General features: G+C 37.8%; 1 protein-coding gene across 4 annotated transcripts in view; it reads right to left on the bottom strand.

Moving 5' to 3' along the window:
- Positions 1 to 22,091, bottom strand: part of RELN (reelin) — a 543,089-nt gene that overhangs the window by 67,649 nt on the left and 453,349 nt on the right. For all 4 annotated transcript variants that reach the window (XM_058425556.1, XM_032761303.2, XM_032761302.2 and 1 more), the window contains exons 37-45: positions 19,748 to 19,832; positions 18,776 to 18,958; positions 15,484 to 15,655; positions 15,287 to 15,389; positions 12,882 to 13,111; positions 6,966 to 7,186; positions 4,601 to 4,748; positions 2,077 to 2,335; positions 966 to 1,215 (exon numbers count right to left, since the gene is read on the bottom strand). In XM_058425556.1, coding sequence (XP_058281539.1) covers positions 966 to 1,215; positions 2,077 to 2,335; positions 4,601 to 4,748; positions 6,966 to 7,186; positions 12,882 to 13,111; positions 15,287 to 15,389; positions 15,484 to 15,655; positions 18,776 to 18,958; positions 19,748 to 19,832 — 1,651 coding nt within the window. The remainder of the gene's footprint in view (positions 1 to 965; positions 1,216 to 2,076; positions 2,336 to 4,600; positions 4,749 to 6,965; positions 7,187 to 12,881; positions 13,112 to 15,286; positions 15,390 to 15,483; positions 15,656 to 18,775; positions 18,959 to 19,747; positions 19,833 to 22,091) is intronic.

Below are 22,091 nucleotides of genomic sequence, written 5' to 3' on the forward strand. Positions count from 1 at the left end.
CTTGACTGACTGTGTCTGAGGTAGAAAGAGTATCTCTGGCATTCCTCCTAAAGTATGTCTATTACATTCAGACTAATGAGAATATGAAAAATTGTAAATTCTGTAGGACCTTGAAAATAACCAAACTCCTCAAATTTCTGCCTCCCTTCTACCCAGAATCTAAAACTGAACGGGGCCCTTGTGAACATTCCAGTTTTTGTCTGTTGGAAGAAGAGTTATGTGGAGATGTGAAAGACCAGGAGACCCAGAATCCTGACAGGTCTGTAAGTTCAGGTAGAGAGTCCAAGTGTGCAATGATGCCAGCTTTTCTCTCTCCTAAGATGGGTCTGTGTGAGTGCATGGTATGTGTGAGTGTACACATACACATATTCATTCTAGGGGATGCAAACTGGTCACAATGAGGGTGGCCTGGAATGTGCTATGATCCACGGTGGCAAAAAATATAGGCAAAATGGGAATAACAAAATGTCATCATTTGGGGGGATATGGAGAGGAGACAATAACTGGTTTAATCTAAGGCCCCAAGAATTTAAATCTGTGAATATATATATTAATAAGTCATATATATATATGAATAAATCATATTGCTTATTCCTGGCATTCTCTATGTGATGAGAGTCCTTACTGGAAAAATACTGCAAGTGTATCCTTTATTCTGCGAGTCTAATACTATAAAACCTGGATTTACAAATTATTACTATTTAAGTTATTTACTTTATAAAATAAGTCTTCACGTATATATGCTTAAAAAATAAGCTCACATTCTATTGCTTTCAAAAATCAACTTTTAAAACTCAGCTTATTAATACATGCAGTATTTTCAAGAATACAGTATGGTTTGACTCAAAGTGCACTTGTGTTTTACTTACAGACCTATCAGAGAGGCAGAGTAGTCCTATGACAGAGGCAGCCACAGAAGTTCATGCACACATGCCTGTCCCTCTATCTGGAGACGGCATACTTACCATAACAAGAGTCTGTGACTGAGCAGGAGGCAGCGAAGTCTATCTGTAGGAAGGAATCCTCATTCACGGCAATGTCTGTGCTGACCACATAACGGGTGCTGGCCTTTTCAATGAAGACCAGGGCATCACCAGTAGAGCCACACACGGGCATCTTGGTGCCTCCTGGGTGAAGCAGCCATTTCCTACTGTCAAGGGTTGTGAAATCATCTTCCAAGACCGTATTACCAGAAATATTTCCTCCAATAAGAATCTGAAATGTAGTTTTAAAAAATCCCAAATTTTCCATTTAGTTTTAAGAAATGGAAAGTTCTGCTTTTTTGTTTGTTTGTTTTGATCTGTTGGCCTGCTCAGAACTGGCACTGGACGGCCAGCAGAATGTGAGGGGCCTTTCAGAATGCTCTTGTTTATGTCTGCTTGCCCATCTGGCAAGAAACTACAGAAAACAAATCAAAGGATTGACAAAACCATTCACAGCCTACATTGGCCAAACTGTGCCTTTGGAAATGACATGTACCCAAGCTGGGAAGCAAAATTTGGCTTATGTGTGATTATTTTCCATGTAAAATTTCTATTTAAGGACAGTTGTACCCTAAGGCATTTCAGTTCCAATTCTTTGCATGAACTCCACGGTTTGTTAACAGGTTCTTTGAGTTCTATTTGATATACATTTTATTATGTATAAAGATCCTTTGGAGCAGTCTATAAGGATGTGGGGGAGATTGATTTATTTTTTTCTTCAAAGGCTAGGAAAGAGGATTTGGGAACTACTGCATGTGGCACCAATGCTAATTTGCACATTTTCCTTTTCAGAGAATTACAACCTTGTATCACGCTTGATAAAGTCCCTCTATCCATATGGCAGAATCCTCTATGAGCAGGACCTAGTCCTTCTGTTGTGTTGTTTATTTTTATAAGCTTAGGCAACTGAAGGAATAGAGAATGAAAGGAAGCTAAATGCCATATCTAATCTAGCTGTGTGCCCTGGGGCAAGTCACTCAATTGTCAGTTCTGAGTTTCATCTACTGAGCAGGCAGGTTGAACTAAATGCCTTCTAAGGCCACATTCAGCTCAAGTGACGACAATTAAAATAGTTAATCCTGAAGGGACTGACCTGATCGATAACCCAGGGGCTGTAGAAGTGCCCATTCTCAGACGGCTGCCACCAGCGAAGGCGAGTAGAACCAGAACGGGCTTTCAAGGGTATCTCCAGGGCAATGTACCTGCCCACATTGCTGGAATTGCTGAAAAGGAACTCCTGAAGAAGACTCCACGAGAGGCCACCATTGAGAGAATACTGTAGGAGCACGGGTTGGCTCCTGGGGTCAGGAACGCCTTTACCACATCCCAGTCTCATGAAGAACTGCACAAATCTGACATGTGTAAACATTACTGAAGACTTTCACTTCCAAAAGAAATCCACATGTTTAACAACAGACAAGCACATGGGGTAATGCAGGGGAATGAATGGCCTCAATAAATATGGCGATTTAATGAGTGTCCAAAGCAATCACTTCAAAGTCTGATTTCCCTTTTTAATAGGAAAGGGAGTTAATTAAATGTGAAGTCTGAAAAAAGGCAATTCTGCACCCATATTTGTGTTTAGCGACTCTCCTCAGAGAAGAGCCTGAGGGGCCTGAGTGTTCCCCGCACCCTTTGGCTCTTCTATAAAAAGATGGGAGGGATCTAAAGGGGGTTTGAGTGTGGGAGTGTGTGTTGTCATCTATTTAAGACGAGTTTAATTCCTTAAACTTTGAAAGTCTGAAACAGGAAGAATGTAATTAATGTAGTTTATGCCATATAACTGGCAGATTATTTCTTCTAAAGTTTCACCAGTCGTTTTTCAGATCTCATATTATTGGCTTTGGGAGGCACATTTAAATTCACTTGTTGTAGCACCTCTTTGTGAAAGGCCAGGCATCCTTTGGAAGAGGTATGTCAAGCCTGGGCCTCTTTCCTCTGTTTTGTGCTGGGGCAGGGAGCATGAGTGTGGGATGGTGGTGGTGGTGGCTGTGCCAGGCTCTGACTGTTGCTGGGTCTGGGGATGGATGATACTGGCCACTGAGAATGGTGGCAGCCGGCCAGTGGCAGCGTTCCCAGCTGGCAGGGAGGTGGACAGAGTGGCAGAAACCAGCTGGGGTGCCAATGAAAACCAGCTCACATGTTATCTTTGGCAGGCAAGCTGCTGCTTTCTGGTCTGGCCACGATGCTAGCTGGTAATGCAGAATAAATTTTATGTGTAACCCAACACACATACCCACTAATGTATGCATGCCGGACATAGGAAATATATTAAGATGTATAATAAAAATATTATCAGTACCATATATAAAACCATTCATTCCTCATGAGTTCCCTTCCCCACCCCATTCATTTATCTCATGACCCTGAAAAAATTGGGATTTTACATGGAGCATATTCAGGTCAATATATGCAAATCCTACACAGCATGCTACTGAGATGAGCTAAATAATGGAGCTTTTAACATTGGATTAATGAAAACATACATGGTTAGTGTCTAGTGATGTTTACATTTGTAAAAACAACAATCATTTACAGAGAAATACTTTTAGTATATTCTGTACTTGTATTGAGAAAATCTTTATATTAACTTAGTGATAGACAAACCATGAGAGAATTACTTATTTGGGAACACCTAATAATTTCTAAATTAGAGAACTCAGCTGCTAATAAAAATCTGAAATAAGGAACATCAAATCAAACTATATGCATTAAAATGGGATAATGATAAAATACTGTTTTTATAACTGTGTAATTATCTCACAGAACTGTATTTTCTATGAAGTGTGATCAAATTTATGATCAATAAATGAAGCATTTAGGAAAAAGAAGGGGTAAAAATGTTAAGATGTATTTTAAGATACTCTGAAATATTTCAAAAGACAAAAACATGGTTTCTTTGTTCACTTGCAAAATTAGGTCAGGGTTCCATTTTACACATGTTAAACCATCTTTTTTATCTTCCTTGTTAAGTTTTTGGCCCATCAAATGATCAAGGGATACACATCTTGACAGGACATAATCCTCTGAGCCAGTTTAAAATGTTTGTTTCTGAATGACTGTGTTCAATTCAGAAAATGACTGCTTCGAATGTGTGAGTGAATCATTGGAAAGATGCTTATAAAGAATAAGGCTGCCCTTCAAATGTTTTTAACTTAAATTGCTGGCAGAGATAAAACTAATTATGAATAATTTGAAGATACATTGCATTTCAACTAAGCTTTCTACTAAGCATGGTATAAGTGTAAATGATTTCCACATAGTGCAAGTGCTAATGAAAAGTATGTTATGCAGAAAGATAAAGAAGACATAATATTTTATTGAGGTTAAAGTAAATTAAACATTGTTACTTCCTAATATCAATCTTATAAAATACCAGATGTTAATTTTTGCCTGTTTAGGTATGTTTCCTTTCTGATTAAGTTATTGAATAATCTCTCTCTCAGTTTTAGAATAGAAATTATGTAAATTGTGTCTTCCTGAAAGCTTTGATAAAGTTCAGTATTTGTAATGGACGGCCTTGTCCTTGAAATCTCTCTGCTTCTTTCTGATTTGATGATGTTCTGCTATTATACATTACGATGTGTATTTTTTCCACAGCATCTAAAAATGATTACCTAGCATGTGATAAATCCAGGTCTCGTGTCATCAACATGCGCAAGCCATCTTCATTGAAAAAGAGGTTGTTTCCACTAGAAAGGATTCCACACTTTCGAGATGGTTTCCCACCACTCATTAATAAGAATCTATCAGATTCTAGCTGACCTGAAAAAATTGGAAAATATGGTTTACCTGTGACCCCAAGTATAGTGAGTTGTATTATATTTTTAAAAGGAATATGGTAAATGCATTATGTAGTTTCAAAATATGAAGTCATAAATATTAAAGTAATGTTTTAGGATAAGGGGCATTTTCAACATTTTAGGTTGTTTGAATTGTTTAGCCTTGGCTGGTATAATTTAAAGATTCTTGTGATAGAAGGAGGGGGTATTTTCTTGAGTATCTATGGTCCAGCTAGATGGATCCCTCCTTTCTGCTTGTTCACACTGAAAAAAAGGACACTGGTTAGTCAGAGAGTAGTTCAGGCCATCAGGAAGGTGGGGGCTGTGTGGCCTTTCCACCAGCCTCTCTACTGTGTCCTTTCTAATGTCAGGATAGTATCAGGCAGGGACAATAAAATATTTAAAAAAACAGTTTTAGTGAGAGAAATTTCAATACCATTTATTATTGCCTATTAAATAACGTCTTTAAGGCTGGGCGCGATGGCTCACACCTGTAATCACAGCACTTTGGGAGGCCGAGGCAGGTGGATCACCTGAGGTCAGGAGTTCGAGACCAGCCCGGCCAACATGGCAAAACCCTGTCTCTACTAAAAATACAAAAATTAGCTAGGTGTGGTGGCGGGTGCCTGTCATCTCAGCTACTCGGGAGGCTGAGGCAGGAGAATTGCTTGAACCCGGGAGGCAGAGGTGGCAGTTAGCCGAGATCATGCCACTTCACTCCAGCCTGGGTGAAAGAGCAAAACTCCATCTCAAAAAATAAATAAAATAAAATACTGTCTTTAAAAACCAGCTCTTAAATCTGTTGAGATAACTCTGATTTAATTTATTTTTTCATTGTGGTAAAATACACATCACATAAGATTTACCATTTTAACCATTTCAAAGTAAACAATTCAGTGGCATTTAGTTGATACACTCTGTTGTGCAGCTATCACTACTACCTAGTTCCAGAACTTTTTTATGAGCCTGAAGGGAAACCCTGTGCCCGTTAAACTGTCACTGTCCCCTCATTTCCCCCTCTTCAACCCTGGCAAATGCTCATCTGCTTTCTGTCTTTATGAATTTACTTATTCGGAATATTTCATGAAGACAGAGTGACATAATATTTGGCCTTTTGTGTCTGGCTTCTTTCATTTAGCATGGTTTTGAGTTTCATCTATGTTGTAGCATGTATCAGTATTTCATTCCTTTTTATGGCTGAGTAATGTTCCACTGTATGGATATACTTAGATCTAGTTTTAAAATGTATTGTAAAACCATAAATATAACAATTTTACAAAAACTCAGCAAAAAGAAAGAAAATGGTTTGTTTATTTTTTTTTTTTTTTTTTTTTGAGATGGAGTCTCGCTCTGTCGCCCAGGCTAGAGTGCAGCGGTGCGATCTCGGCTCACTGCAAACTCCACCTCTCAGGTTCAAGCGAATCACATCCCGAGTAGCTGGGATTACAAGTGCCTGCCAGCATGCCCGGCTTTTTTGTATTTTTAATAGAGATGGGGTTTCACCATGTTGGCCAGGCTGATCTCGAATTCCTGACCTTGTGATCCACCTGCCTCAGACTCCCAAAGTGCTGGGATTACAGGCGTGAGCCACTGCACCAGGCCAAAAGAAAATCTTTTAATCCCACTACCCTAATGTAGATAGCTATTATATTTAAGACTGTCTTTTATGGAGATGTTTTTCACAGTTTGATCGAAGTGCATATATAATTTAAATGCTTTTTTCTAATCATTACATTACATGCATTTTACTATGTTATAACATTGTCTTCACACATAATGATACTGAATTCTAGGTGTAAAACTAAACTACAAAAAGTGATGAGAGGCTATTTAAGCAGTTTGTGGTAAAGCAATAACAGGAATTTGTATTTCTGGAAACTCTTCCATCCAAGATTAACTCTCTATAGATATTTTCTAAAATTGTCATTAGTCAGAAATCACATGTGGTAGAAAAAGTTGTGAACACGGCCTTAGTTTTTCTCAGTAAAGGTCTTGTAGCATGTAACAGTATTTCACTCACTGACCATTGTTTCCAAAATGGAACCCTATAAATTCAGAACTAATTGAATTCTTGGATGTTCACAATTGAACTAATAATGAGATATTAGAATTAAACTTAATGATTAGTCATCTACCAAAAATTATGTTTAACATATAAATTCTTTCACAAGACTACACAGAATTTGTAAGAAAAGACTACCTTCGAAATCATCTTTGAGAAAATCAGGATTTTTGGTGCTTATTTTACAGGTTGGACCTGAGTAGCCAGGGTCACATATACATTTGGTTCCATTGATACAGCTCCCCTGTCCATTACACATCTCCTCACACTGGGGACCGATGTAGACATTATCAATGGCCCATGTCACTGGCTGAGAGCTGGCAGGGTAAAATCCCTGGTACCATCTGAAACGGACAGATCTGGAAAAGAGGTACAAGTCTTTCAAAAGCTAATCAACTGAACAATATACCTTCAAAGTAGGCACATCTGTTCAATGAACAATGGGAAGCTTCTACCTATGCTCAACACCCAAGAAATAGAAAACATTTGCCATTTCAGGAACAAAACTCCATTCCTCCATCTCCAGGATTTTGCCAATAAAGTTCTTGTTTCTTGTAAGCTTTCCCAATCCTATCAGAATGTCAACATTTCACTTGATCTTCCCATCTTTTTCAATACTGACTTCCTTGGTGAAGATTTCTCCATCCTTACTATTTTTTTTTTTCTTGAGACAGAGTCTCACTCTGTCCCCCCAGGCTGGAGTGCAGTGGCGCAATCTCGGCTCACTGCAACCTCCATCTCCCGGGTTCAAGCAATTCTCCTGCCTCAGCCTCCCAAGTGGCTGGGATTACAAGTGCCTGCCACCAGGCCCGGCTAATTTTTGTATTTTTAGTAGAGACGGGGTTTCACCATGTTGGCCAGGCTGGTCTTGAACTCCTGACCTCAGGTGATCTGCCCACATCAGCCTCTCAAAGTGCTGGGATTACAGGCGTGAGCCACTGCACCCAATCCCTACTGTCTATTTAATACACTCTGTATAACTAACCTTTAAAAAAAAAAACTGAGGTAAAATTCACACAACATAAAATTAACCATTAACCATTTAAAGTGTACACATCAATGGCATTTAGCACATTCATAGTGTTGTCCAACCATCACCTCTTTCTAGTTTCAAGACATTTTTATCACCCCAAAAGGAAACCCCATATCCATTGAACAGTTTTCCCCATCTCTCCCTCCCTGACAACTGACAACCACCAATCATTTCTGTCTCTATGAATTGACATATTCTGGATATTTCATATAAATGGAAAGATAAGAATAGGTGACCTTTTCTGTCTGGCTTCATTCGCTTAGCATAATGTTTTCAAGGTTCACTCATGGTGTAGCAAGTATCAGAATTTCATGCCTTTTATGACTGAACAATATTCCATTGTATGGATATACTAGCTTTATTTACCCATTCATTAGTTGATGGACATTTGGTTGTTTCCATTTTTTGGCTATTGTGAATAGTGATGCTATAAATATCTGTGTACGGGTAATTGCTTAAACACATATTTTCAATTCTTTTGGGTAGAAGGGTAGTGAAATTGATGGACCTTATGGTAAATGACAATCTTTTAAATTTTTCTATCTTACTTTCTCTTCCATAATTTTGATGGAATTTCCATTATTATAGTTATCACAGCTGGAGTTACTTAAAAGTGTGTCTATTTCCTCTATTGGCTGTGAGCTCATAGAGGCCAATGTCCATGTCTCTTTCTTTTTTTGTACCTTTTTAAGGCACCCATATAGTGTTCACACATAGTAGATGCCCAGTAAATGTTTGTGGCATGTAATTTGTTGTGAAAGTCCTTATGAGCCAAACTAAGGTTTTTTGGATTCTATCTGATCAGAAACAGAGAGCCCAAAAATATTATTTTTTAAGAGAAAAAGTGGCAAAATCTGATGTATTTTTAGATTCTTTTATTTCTTAACTTCTTAAGTCAAAAATAATTTTCCTTTTGAATTGTCCTATCATGTTGCTGATGATAAGTTAGCTCCTTAGAAATAATCTACATATTTAGGTAGCTGTCCAGAAATGTTTTAATGTATTTTATCATGTGTAAAACTCAGTTCAAAGAAGGTAGATTTATTTTAGAATGGCAGGATGCAGAGATTACATGTGCACTACTTTTGTGCCCTGTGAATCTTCCCAATCTTCAATTATCATAGAAACTAAATTCTGAATAGTTTTCTGTTTGAGAAACAGAAATTAGAAGTTAAATACCAGGGTTAAGGATGGGTAGTGGGGGAAAAATACATTTGTTAGGCTTCTAAAATTTAGTGGATAGTAAAGCGACAGATTCAAGTTCCTATATATATTTAACCCTAATTTCATTGTTCCATCTTGCTCTGTCACCCAGACTTGTGTGCAGTGGCACGATCTTGGCTCACTGCAACCTCCACCTCCAGGGTTCAAGCAATTCTTCTGCCTCAGCCTCCCAAGTAGCTGGGATTACACCACACCTGGCTAATTTTTGTATTTTTAATAGAGATGGGGTTTCATCATGTTGGTCAGGCTGGTCTCAAACTCCTGACCTCAAGTGATCCACTCGCCTTGGCCTCTCAAAGTGCTGGGATTACAGATGTGAGCCACCACATCCAGTCCCAAACTCCAAATATATTAAGCTGCCCCCAAAATGCCAGTCCATAATTAAACTTTATTTTCAAATACTTGTCAGGTTTAGTCTTGGCAAGAAGCACTTCTTACCTTTTGAACTTTTAGACTGCTGAGCTGAGGGAAATGGCTGGAGTTTTCCTTTGAAAAAAAGCCTGCAAGGATTTTTTTTGAAGTTCTTATTTATTCAAATGTTCTGAATACAAATGAACCACCTTAGTTGGATATTTATTATTGTTCACCTGCCTTGACACAGAAACTGCAAGCACTATGATAAATGGGCTGAAGGGTCTGGTTTCACTGTGGTTCCTTTCTGCTGAAATCTTATTTTGAAAATTTCTCACTGCCACCCTCCTTGGTGAATGTCAGCATCTGTTCTCCTAAGCCAGTTGTATTCAAAAGGATCTGTTTTTTAAATATAAACTTAAAATTTCAAGCACACAACATTGCTTTCATTAAATAGGGGTTTTGGTTGACTCATTATGAAACTGCATAAAGCAAAAACAATTAGGAACTTTTAAAGATAAGAGGACTCTAAAAGGACACCAAGGTGATGTGAAAAAAATCAGATGAAAGCTCATAGTTACTCTTTGAATGTAAATGGACTATATATGTAGAGGCAACAAAATTTGACTATTTTGCACCTGGGAACATTTAATACACTTTTTGTGTGTATCTAGTGTCCAACAAATGCAATAAAAGAGTAATTTAAACATGGATTTTTGTATATATATATATTTTTAGCATCCAGCTTTTGTGCCATTACTATGTACCATGTTGAATACCAACCAAGGGATGGTTCACTGAGTTGGAGAAAATTTAACTTTTGCTTTCCAGCCGTTCATGCCTGCAGGGGTTTTAAGAAGAGTGCTAATTCTTCTCCTGAAACAAGGACTAGACAACACCCTTAAGGCAAATTTTTCTCTTCACAGAAATGGTTGAAGTCAGTTTGAAAGGTGGGTTTATACCATTCTGAGAATAGGCATGCATGCCTCCTTGATACATTTACTTTCTTTTCATAGAAATAAAAATGACATGGAATACAAATAATGTGACAGTCTAGGTTCTGTACACTATTATTGTGTTTTGTAAGTGGCTTTGTACCAGTGGGTGAAAATATAGATGTCCGCAATTCTCTTGTTCAGATTTCCAAATTATATTGTCATGCCTTATGTGGAAGCACAGCACAATGGGCATTACCAACGCTGAGCGAGGTGGTCTCTGTGATGCTGGAGCACTCCCCTGGCCTGGGCATCTTCACTCAGTGCCTCTGACTGGCAGATCTTTGTCATCTTGTTTCATACACCTTTAGATGGGATTATTTCCACGTGGGAACTTGCTGAAGCAAGTCTCAGTTGGCAAAACAATCTAAAATCATAACCTACAATCTATCTTTAGGGTGGTTTTCTATTTAATTCTTAGCTGGATAATTGGAGGAAATTAGAGGTCCATTAAGCAGAAAACCTAGTGTTTCTCCAGAATACCATAAGGGAGTTCAGTGGACTGCTCTGTATCTAGAAGCCTGTCTTACTCTATTCAGGCTGCTATAACAAAATACCATAAATTGGGTGGCTTATAAATAACAGAAATTTATTTCTCACACTTGTGGAGGCTGGGAAGTCCAAGATCAAGGAGCCAGCACCTCAGTGTCTGGCAAGGACTCACTTTGTGGTTTACGGATGGTGCCTTCCTGCTGGGTCCTCACATGGTGGAAGAGGCAAGGCAGTCCACTGGGGTCTCTTTTATAAGGGCACTGATGCCAATCATGAGGGCTCCACTTTCATGAACTAATCGCCCCCTAAAATGCCCCATCTCCTTATTCCATTACCTTCAGGAGAATGAATTGAGACATGTGAATTTCAACAAAAATTCAGACCATAGCAGTGCCTAAGCTATCTAGGCCTTTCCCCTTGCCTGTCCTGCTCAGAGGCATGGTCTTTCGACAGCTATGCTTCTCTTGGAACACTTGGCTTTCAGGCAACAGCTGATAGGTTCAGATTTGGAAATTTGGAATTAAGAGCTCTAGAAAATGAAAGCTCTGGTTTGCCGAGTGATGTTAATGTGAGCACAATAAAAACCAGGATCATAAACTTCTGTTGCTAAGTCCCCCACACTTTCAGAGTGAAGTCCATGCAATTCTCCAGTATCTTTCCAATAAGTTCTTTCACCTTTTTGGTAAGCCTCTTTATATTTCTTGCAACATATGATCTTAAATAATACAACCATTTTGAATAAAAACTTTTTCCTGGGTTAGTTTCCCCTGCCAGATTCTTCTAAAGACAAGCTCCCCGCAACCAATGGTAGCTTTCTGGTTGTGCTGGCTGTGTTATCAGCTCCATCTATTCCTATGATCTCCAGAGACAGTCTTTGCCTCCTCTGGCTATCAGTTCTTGAGGACATTTTGCTTAGTTGTGCTTATTTTAAAAAAGATAGTTGGATTTCCTATTAGAATCATATCCTGGCATAAACGCAAGGATTAGTAAATTATATATTCAACAACCCAAAATATTAAATTCCTTAGCAATCAATTTATAAAAGTTATGCTGATGATATAATGAGGAGTCGATAGATTCATGTTCAAAGAGATGCAAACTTTAAAAAATTCACTTTCACCCTTTTGGAAAAGTACTAGGTATTAGTAGTCTTGTTTGAAGACTCAAGACTTCTAATTATGCTCCATTTCACATCAGGAATATAAATCTATTTCCATCTTGAAAGTATGATATTAGTACTTTCTTCTTTTTTGACATACTCTGAAAGAAAACATTCTTAATTCTGAGAGAAAAGACAGAAATTTGGAGGCAGACTGCTTTGTTGACTTCCTCTCTTTGTTCACTTTTATTATTAGTTTTGTTTTTTGAAATATACTTTTCATTTCATTTCTATTAGGGGTGAAGTCCTTTATTTCTAAGTCGCTTTTCAGCAGAAGAGTCAAATATATGTAACAAGGATGCTGAGAGAGGTTGGAAAAGTAGAGATGCCTGGGGGCAATGTGCTAACTTTTTTTTTTTTTTTTTGAGACACCAGGAGTATTCTGTGGGCTTCTATGCTCCCTATGTACACTCTCCCTGCATGACAGACATAGGCAGGTGTTTGAAAGTCATAATATTCTAGCTGCATTTATATTGTGAGGTGGGAATAGGCAGGAGGAACGCGCGGAAAACCTTATTTTTGTTGCGTTCTAATTGATCTAAGAGACATTCACAAGGATATGAACCCCACTACAGGGTGCAGCCCATGGTGTGCTGTTAAAATCTACCTTTGAACTAGAAATTAGTAGTTATGTCAGCTCCGTGTCCTACATTTTAAATATCCACTGATCTGCTTCATTGAGAACTGAGGAAGAAATGTCAGGTGGAAATTTCCCCATGATAAAGTTGCAAGTGAATGACGACTTCAGGAATAAACTATCAAAGGAGAAACAAATGTGGCGTCAAGCAGCGGGTCCTTACCCACAAAGGTGCAACTTCCCGAAGTGCACGACCTCCCTCCTCCAGCCCTGCATGGTTCCCGCGTAGTAGGTGCTGCTGGGGTGGTGCTCGGTGGAGCATAAAGAGCTGACGTGGCTGCTGCTGTGGTAGCAGAGGGGCAGCAGCAGGTGCCAGGTCGCCCCGAAGTCCCTTGAAAATTCCAGTCTCACTGGATCCGCAGATGAGCTATCAGTCGAACAGCCAACATTGATCTTGGGGATGAAGAGAAAAATGATACAAATTACCTCAGTGCAACAAGCCTTGAAATGATTCACCACTTCATTATTTTCTAGGGTCCATTTTCCTGGGAACTGTCTTGTTGAAATATTTAATACTATAAAATTATGTTTTGCCTAACTGAGTAATATTGTATATTACCTTTAAATTATAATTTTTCATAAAGAATCTCAAAGGACCTCATGAAAAATTTATTTCCCTTCATTTTATAAAAAGCAGGAAGTGGGTAGGGCAGAGGCTGGGACAATTCCAAATTTTACCTTTGGCCCATTTTCCTAGCCAAGCCAAGCAAATCATAGTGAAAAGACTGTTTCCCTAATCCTAACTGTTAGCTTCCCCTCCATCTACTAGGTAGGATACCTTCTATTTTCCTTCTTATGACACCTTCCAAATAATCCCAAGAGTTTTACACATGAATTTTCAACGCATATTCAATACCAAAAGATAATACAATCATTGTCATCATTTCCCTGGCACAGGGAAAGATTTTTTAAAAATTATATTTACTTGAGGTGTACCCATACTGTTTTGATATAATATACAAAGTGAAATAATTACTAATGCCAAGCGAATTAACCTATCTATCACCTTCCATAGTTACCTTTTGTGTTTGTGTGTGTGTGTGTGTGTGTGTGTGTGTGTGTGTGTTAAGAGCACCTAAAATCTATTCTCTTAACACATTTTCAGCATACAATATTATATTATTAACTATGGTCTTTATGCTGTACATTGGATCTCTAGACTTATTCATCCTTCATAACTGCAAGCTTGTCCCCTTTCACCTACTTCTTCCCACATCCTTCCCCTCCCCGCCCTGGTATCCACCAGTGTATTCTGTCTTTATGTGAAGACCTTTTTAACCATTAGGGAAACAACCACTCCATTCCTTTTTCCATGCTTTCAAGTGCATTAAATTATATAAATGCATGCAATTCTTTCTATAAAAATTTTCCCCTTTCCAATTGAGATTAACGTTTTCTTACTATCATGCCATCAAAACATAGCAACCAGTTATTGATATATATAGTTATATATAACCATCTATAGTTATAGTTATATACAATAAATATACACTATACATATTATGTGTGTGTAGGTATGTGAAGTTACGTAACTTTTACCTTCTGATGAGTAAACTATTGACATTTGATAAACTTTCGACTATAGGCACTTGTTTCTACCTGAATTCTTTTTTTTTTTTTTTGGAGATGGAGTCTCACTTTGTTGCCTAGGCTGGAGTGTAGTGGCGCGATCTCGGCTCACTGCAACCTCCACCTCCTGGGTTCAAGCAATTCCCCTGCCTCAGCCTCCTGAGTAGCTGAGATTACAGGTGCGCACCACCATGCCCGGCTAATTTTTGTATTTTTAGTAGAGACGGGGTTTCACCATGTTGCTCAGGCTGGTCTTGAACTCCTGACCTCATGATCTGCCCACCTTGGCCTCCCAAACTCCTGGGATTACAGGTGTGAGCCACCGTGCGTAGCTGATAATAGAACTCTTAAGTGGGCTAAAGATGTCATCTTTTATCAGCTATGAAGAAAATATTCTGAAAAGTTAATATTCTAAAACACTGATATAATGTACCTTTGGTTCTGCTGATTTTATCTAAGTTTTTGAAATATGTAAATATTTTTATATTAATTATTAATTTGCTCTCGACAAATATAAGGACTGCATAAATATTAATAAAATACACAGAGCAAATATATTTGAAATTCTAAAACAGTGTAGTATTATCTGTAAAATTAATAACATCATGATACACATTATATAAATATACTAGCATGGCATAGACTATAGTTACATTGACCTAGTCCCTGAGAAATTTTAAGTTTCACATAAGAAGTGTGGAAATATAATACAAGAATAGTATGAGTCTTTTCATTTTTATAATGTCTAAAATAATTTATTTCAACTTCCCATTGTAGCAGGTGGGGAAACTACGTCATAAAGGATAATAATTCAGAAATAAATCTTAGTATGACAATTGGCTCTGTTAATAAAAGTAAATTATGATGCCAAAACCTCTTACATCCTTGCACAAAAATGGGAGGTCATAATGTATGAAATTATCTGAGATTTTCCTCCTCTTTCCTAGGTTTTGTTAAATATAAAATTTAAAGCATTTATTGTAGAACAAAGTCAAGTACCTCAAATTGTATGATGGTGTTCTCATTCACATTTAGGTCACGGGTGGTAATGGAATGCTCACCAACTTCATTTGAAACAAACACCATAGCTGAATCTTCTTCACTGTTATACAGGAAAACAACCAGGAATCCATTTAGGCAAAAGTTCATCATGATTAGCAGTGGTTTTATTTTTAGATTCTTAATTAAATACTTACGGTGCCCCCTTTGAAGAATATGGACAATAAAGACCAATGTTACCACCAGGATAGAAAAACCAATTGTCTTCTCTGGGCCCAAAGTCAAATGTATCCAGGAGCATCACAGGGTTGTTTAAATTATTTCCATCAATAATGAAGTCATCAACAATCCAGATTTCTTCTTTCTTACCTAAGGCATTTTTGGATAAACAAGTTTTTCCAGTGATGAAAATCAAATGAACACTTTTGCTCATTGAAAGAAAGCAAAGGACAAAAGCAACTCAGTAACAATAGGTTAAACATATGCCTTCTACAGGAGGACTGTTTGAGCCCAGGAGTTCAAGACCAGCCTGAACAACACAGTAAGGGTCCATCTCTACAAAAAATAAAAAAAATTAACCAGGTGTGGTGGCACATGCCTGTAGTCCTAGCTACTCAGGAGGCTGAGGTGGGAGGACTGCTTGGGTCCAGGAGTTTGAGGTTACAGTGAGCTGTGACCATGCCATTGCGCTCTAGCCTGGGCAACAGAGTAAGACCCTGTCTCAAAAAAGAACCACACAAACCACGCCCCCCCAACCCATATACTTTCTAGGGAAAAAAACCCCACAAAGTACGTAACAGTATATTGTCAGTGATTAAAATTGGCCAGGTGCGGTGGCTCACCCCTGTAATCCCAGCACTTTGGGAGCCCAAGGTGGGCAGATTGCCTGAGCCTGGGCAATATGGCAAAACCTCATCTCTACAAAAAAGCAAACAAATAAACAAAAAAATTAGCTGGGCATGGTGGTGCATGCCTGTAGTCCCAGCTACTCAGAAGGCTGAGGTGGGAGGATGGTTGAGCCCGGGAGGTGGAGGTTGCAGTGAGCCAAGATCACATCACTGCTCTCCAGCCTGGGCAACAGAGCAAGATGTTGTCTCAAAAAAAAAAAAAAAAAAAAAAAAAGAAGTGAAAAAATTAAGCTTGCAACCATATTAAATTCATATAGCATGGAACTGCCTTGCTAGTTTCAGAAAGCTGTGACAATGCTTTGTATATAATGTATGTGAAAGCATGCTGTCCTTCAAATAATAGTAGTGCTATGAACCCTCCCCTGGCAAGAGTGGGTTTTGAGTTGTGTTTTACTGGTTTAGGGGAGTCTGTGAGACATGCAGTCTGTGAGAATGGGTGGTCAGTTAGTGGACTTAGAACCGAGGTACACTAACCAGTCTATTCAGGGAGGAATTCATGCTTTTTAGGGTCAACCCATGGCTTAGCACCATACTTCAGTCAGGCTGAAGGACTATGGCCATTAAAATAATGCCCTGATACATAATTGCATTTATTTGTTTATTTAATACAAAAGAAAAATATTCTATGATCAATAATATTCCATGTTTTCTTAATGTTTTTCAAATCTTCTATGTTGATCTGGAGATACTGTGGGAATATATAGGAAACTAGGGAACTCACCCTTTACACTGCTATAGGATTTGATTCAGTGATTTAGACCAGGTGTTTAAGGAATATGTTAGAGTAGATAAGAACGGCAAAAGCCAGGCTGCTTTTGTAAAGCACTGTTTGGAATGACCTTGAAACAAGGTGATAAGCCCATGCCAAGCAGGAACGTCAAGATTCCCTAGGTTGCTTCTTCACTGATTTCTACTTTAGTACAATTCTTACAAAACATAAAAAAGGATCTGTAAACAGGAGCCTGTAGAACAAATCTCATGCTTTGAATGAAATCACAGGTCTCTATCTCTAATCCTATCAGTGTTCTAATTCTAGTAGCATTCTTTCCTCTTTTTGTTTAGAAAGTGGTTGGTGGAATCAATGAAAAAAATAATTAGGTGAGCATTCCAAACATAGTATGAAGACAGCAATTCCTCCATCACCCAGGCTGGAGTGCAGTGTCATGATCTCGGTTCCCTCCAACCTCTGCCTCCCAAGTTCAGGTGATTATACTGCCTCAGACTCCCAAGTAGCTGGGATTGCAGGTGTGTGCCACCATGCCCAGCTAATTTTTTTGTATTTTTGTAGAGACGGGGTTTCACCATGTTGGCCAGGCTGGTCTTGAACTCCTGACCTCAGGTGATCCACCTACCTCGGCCTCCCAAAGTGCTGGGATTACAGTTGTGAGCCACTGTGCCTGGCACATTCTTTTTTGGACTTTTATTCAGTGACAAGATGTATGTATACATATATGTTTCACAATACATTAAAAATTTTGTTTTATATTTTTAACATATTAATTGTTAAGGAAACAGGTTAAATTTTAGAGATGGAAGAACCTTTGCCATTTCCATTTTTGTGTTACCTCTGCAAAGAATCTGCTGCTTAATGTGGCATCTCCATGCTTATTTAGGTGATTACATGCATGACTTGGTAAAGTCTGGTCCTTTATAATCAGCAGTTAATAGAAATATAGGAAGCAATAAAACATTACCAATTTGTAAAATCATTTTCTGTAACCATTTGAAATGCTATTAAATTATACATTCACTTTAACTTATCACTGAAGCAAGTGTATGTGATAAGAATATTTTATCTACGGCACTGTCTGCTTCGTCTAAGTCCCTGTCACTTCATCATGGCATTTTGCTATAGTGTTCTATTTCACTAATGAAACGCCACACTCAAACTATGTATTCCCAAATAAATGCAACAAAAATGTCATTACAACTGATGAGTCCTTAACGATAATGCTGGACTGTTTTTAAGAAACTTTAGCTCTGTAACAGAATTCAGCTATATTTACATTAACAGGAGAACCTACTAGTCAAATATGAAGAGATTATATATACATATATATGTTAAATATTTAAATATTTATTGAGACTTGTTGATATGGTTTGGCTCTGTGTCCCCACCCAAATCTCATCTTAAATTGTACTCCCATAATTCCCATGTGTTGTGGGAGGGACCTAGGTGGGAGATAATTTGAATCATTTCCTCCATAATGTTCTCGTGGTAGTGAATAAGTCTGACGAGATCTGATGGATTTATCAGGGGTTTCTGCTTTTGCATCTTCCTTATTTTCTCTTGCTGCCGCCATGTAAGACATGCCTTTTGCCTCCCTCCATGATTCTGAGGCCTCTCCAGCCATGTGGAACTGTAAGTCCAGTTAAACCTCTTTTTCTTCCCAGTCTGGGTATGCCTTTATCAATAGCATGAAAACGGACTAATACATTTGTCAAAAGTGCAGCATGTAAAATGTGTGTGCTGTGGGCAGCTAAGCTGCTCAGTTGACAAATACTTCCTTCACACCTTAGAAACAAATGTGTTAACATGCCACTGTCAGTTTTGATCATAGGAGAACACATGAATTTTTACCGTTATTATAAGGTTGCCAGAGTCTGAATCTTGTAGCATTGGTTTGGGCAGTGTATGGCAAGGGAACATTGATAAAAAGTATATTGGTTGTTTGAGGAAAGTAAAATTCATCCATCAGGTGCCAAGTGATTCCTCCATTGATGGAGAATTGTAATAGAATAGAGTGAGATCTCTCTGGGGTACCTAGGAAGAAGATAACACAGGTATAAAACATACTGTGATAAAAATGGGGAAATGGTATGTTCTCAGCTGAATCTTTAGGCATCAATGCATAAGAGAACTTATGTTTACATGGAAGCTTTATAAAGCAACTTAAGGGGATGACGGGTTGGGCTTTCTGTATATCTCAAAATACACACCAAAGCTTGGATTTGCACACAATAATACCTCCCTTTCTCTCTCAGATGTGCACAGGTATCTTTCTGTATTTAGGAAACATTACATCAAAACATTTTGATTCTATAGGCATCACGATTTTACAAAGGGTCAAACATTTACATCTCAGGATATAAAGAGAAAAACTATTTGAATATGCATTATATCTACAATCAATTAGTTCAAGAAAATTATTTAGTTAACATGAAAAGTCAGAATGACTAAGAATAGGCTTTTTTTGGATTCACATCTGTAAAAGAAAATCCACATTTTTCATAAGTTAAACATTTTAAAACTTAAATTTCTTTTAGTTAGAAAGTAGTGGTGGAAAGGCTCAGGGACAGGTGATAAATTTAACTACCATAGAACTAATATGATTACAGCTATATGAAATTATTTAAAATCAGTAGTTTTCTTGCCCTTATATTAAGACAAACTTACATTAAAGAAAAATATTTGTAAACATTTATGTATACTAATTTATGTTAGCTCTTCCATATAACAAAACTTACGGGCCTTAAATCTGTGATTTCTTTGTGGAAAAGGAATTGTACAGCGGAGAATTCTCTTGAAGGAAAATAATAAATTCATACTTACCTTTTGCTATAAATCTAAGTGAAAACTGGACATACATTGTATTTGTACAATCTAGATCTCTTGAAATAAGCATCCTTAGTCCTTCCTGAAAATAAAAACATATACCTTAAGCAACTTTTTTTTACTTGCAAAATTGTATCCCTTTGATTTTATACATCTAACTTGCATTAGCTAAGTAATAAATACATATCATGATCAAGAAGCAAATTTTGCCTAGTTTAAAAGGAAAAATGGGATGATCCTTGTTTCCCCTCTCTTAATGGCTTTCATATCCTGTGCCTGAATGACACGGTTTCATTGTCTCAACTCTAAATCATACTTTTCTGTGACTCTTCTAAAAAGCGGTGCAAAAATGATAGCATTACATATCTACAGGCCTTTTTTAAAAATAGCCTCCTTTGATCACAGCATGTTATGAGAGGAGTAACGAGGAAGCAGATGGAAAATGTGCCAAGTGCTCCCGCTGGAAGATGGGAACTAATAGGTAACTTTCTCAGGGTTCCAAGGAGTCTTAGGAACTTACTACTCCTTTGCTCACTCTGACAGCCCCAGAGGCTCCCATTCAGGCTGACACAACAACACCCCCCAGTTGGTCAAGTTAAATAAGGCATAACTAAGGCAAGTCCTGATGGTCAGGCTGTACGCATTCATGCAGAGAAGTCAATGAACAAGGAAAGAGATCACATTAGCTTTCGTAATTTTTTCTGCTAATTTAACTATTTCTGGTTGCCTAGGATTGACAACTCGAAAGGTTCTTTTCTTCATGGGTACATAGGATTGCAGTGACAGCCAGTAAAACAGAATGTCACTATGCAAATAGCCTAAGGTCCAGACAGGTCTTTTAGTTTTTCAAGCTGCAACTACTGAATGACATGACTCTTTACGGATGTATGGCTGTGTGATAATAAGCAGACATTGTTAACTGATTTCTCATCAACGAACAAATGCTAAACGTAATTTTAGCTACAAGAGAACATTTTCCTCTTCTTCATCATATATATTATAGATCACATTCCTCAATAGCTGAAAAAATTTTAAGTAGGGCAAATTCCACAATTTGAGTGCCTATACATGCTGTGTGCTAAGACAGACATTTTACTCATTTAAAGCACCTAGCACTACTGAGAGAAAAATGTTATTCGCATGTTGCAGATAAGGAAACTAAAACTCAGATAGGGAAAGTAACTTTCTCAAGATTACATAGTTTATAAGTAGCGATGGTAGGATTTGAACCCAGATATGTCAGACTCTAAAACATCTATCCTTTATAAGATACCAGTGTTTTGTTTATTAAACTATCTTTTGGTTTGGGGAGAAAAATATCCAGATAATGCCAAATGTAGAATTTGAGAATTATTTGATATTGTAATGAAAACACAACTGCATTTAACCCATCTCATAACTTCACAAAGCATAGATTCATACTTCAGGACAGGTTGCCATGTAAAAGCCTTATATTTCTAGTCTTTGTTTTTTCTTTTATGCCTAGTAATTCACTGCTCTGCTCGGTCCATGATACCTAACCCATGAATCTTCTTCATTTCTTCATGTCTTAATGTCTTTACCCTCTTCCTTATACACTTGCATAAAGCCTTGGATTTTTTTTGTTTGTTTTAAGAGACAGAGTCTTACTCTGTTGCCCAGTGGCTATTTATAAATGTAATCACAGCTCACTAGAGACTCAAACTCCTGGCCTCCAGTGATCCTCCCACCTCAGCCCCCACTGTAGCTGGGACTAGAGGTGTGCACCAGTGTGCCTGGCTAAGTGTTGGATTCTTTTAGAGCTCAATGCCATGTGGGAGTTGAGGTTGAGAGGAAAGGTCCCTTCTTCAGATTGTAATGAAAAAGCTTTGAGGTAGATAGTTGATAGATTCAAGTAATAAATATCCCTTGCTAACATCAAAATATAGAAATGTGATTACTCCTTCCCCTTGATTATGGAATGCAAGTATAAAATTGTTCCCATGGGTCAATACAAGTCACTCATGAAGGGACCTATTTTACACTGTATTTTGTAGGAGCAATTTTATTGAAAGTGGGCATGATTTGTAATCTGAAAGTATCTTTCTTTTATATTTGCAATATTTGTTTATAGGTTAGCATTTTGTATTATATTTATACAGCAGAACTGTCAAACTCTGCTGCCACATATATTCTAGTTCACACACATATGTTTCTTTTCTCATCCTTTTTCAGGTTCAGTGATCCATTTGTGCTAAATGTGAGAAATTCTTTCGCAACAAACAAGCTATTTTAATAGTAGATAGTATTCCTGAATCTATAAACATTAAAAAGAGACTATCATATCCTTTTTCATGAAAGAATGACTTTCTAGGTCAAACTG

The sequence above is a fragment of the Hylobates moloch genome, unplaced genomic scaffold, assembly GCF_009828535.3.
Source record: "Hylobates moloch isolate HMO894 unplaced genomic scaffold, HMol_V3 SCAFFOLD_1, whole genome shotgun sequence".
Taxonomy (NCBI): domain Eukaryota; kingdom Metazoa; phylum Chordata; class Mammalia; order Primates; family Hylobatidae; genus Hylobates; species Hylobates moloch.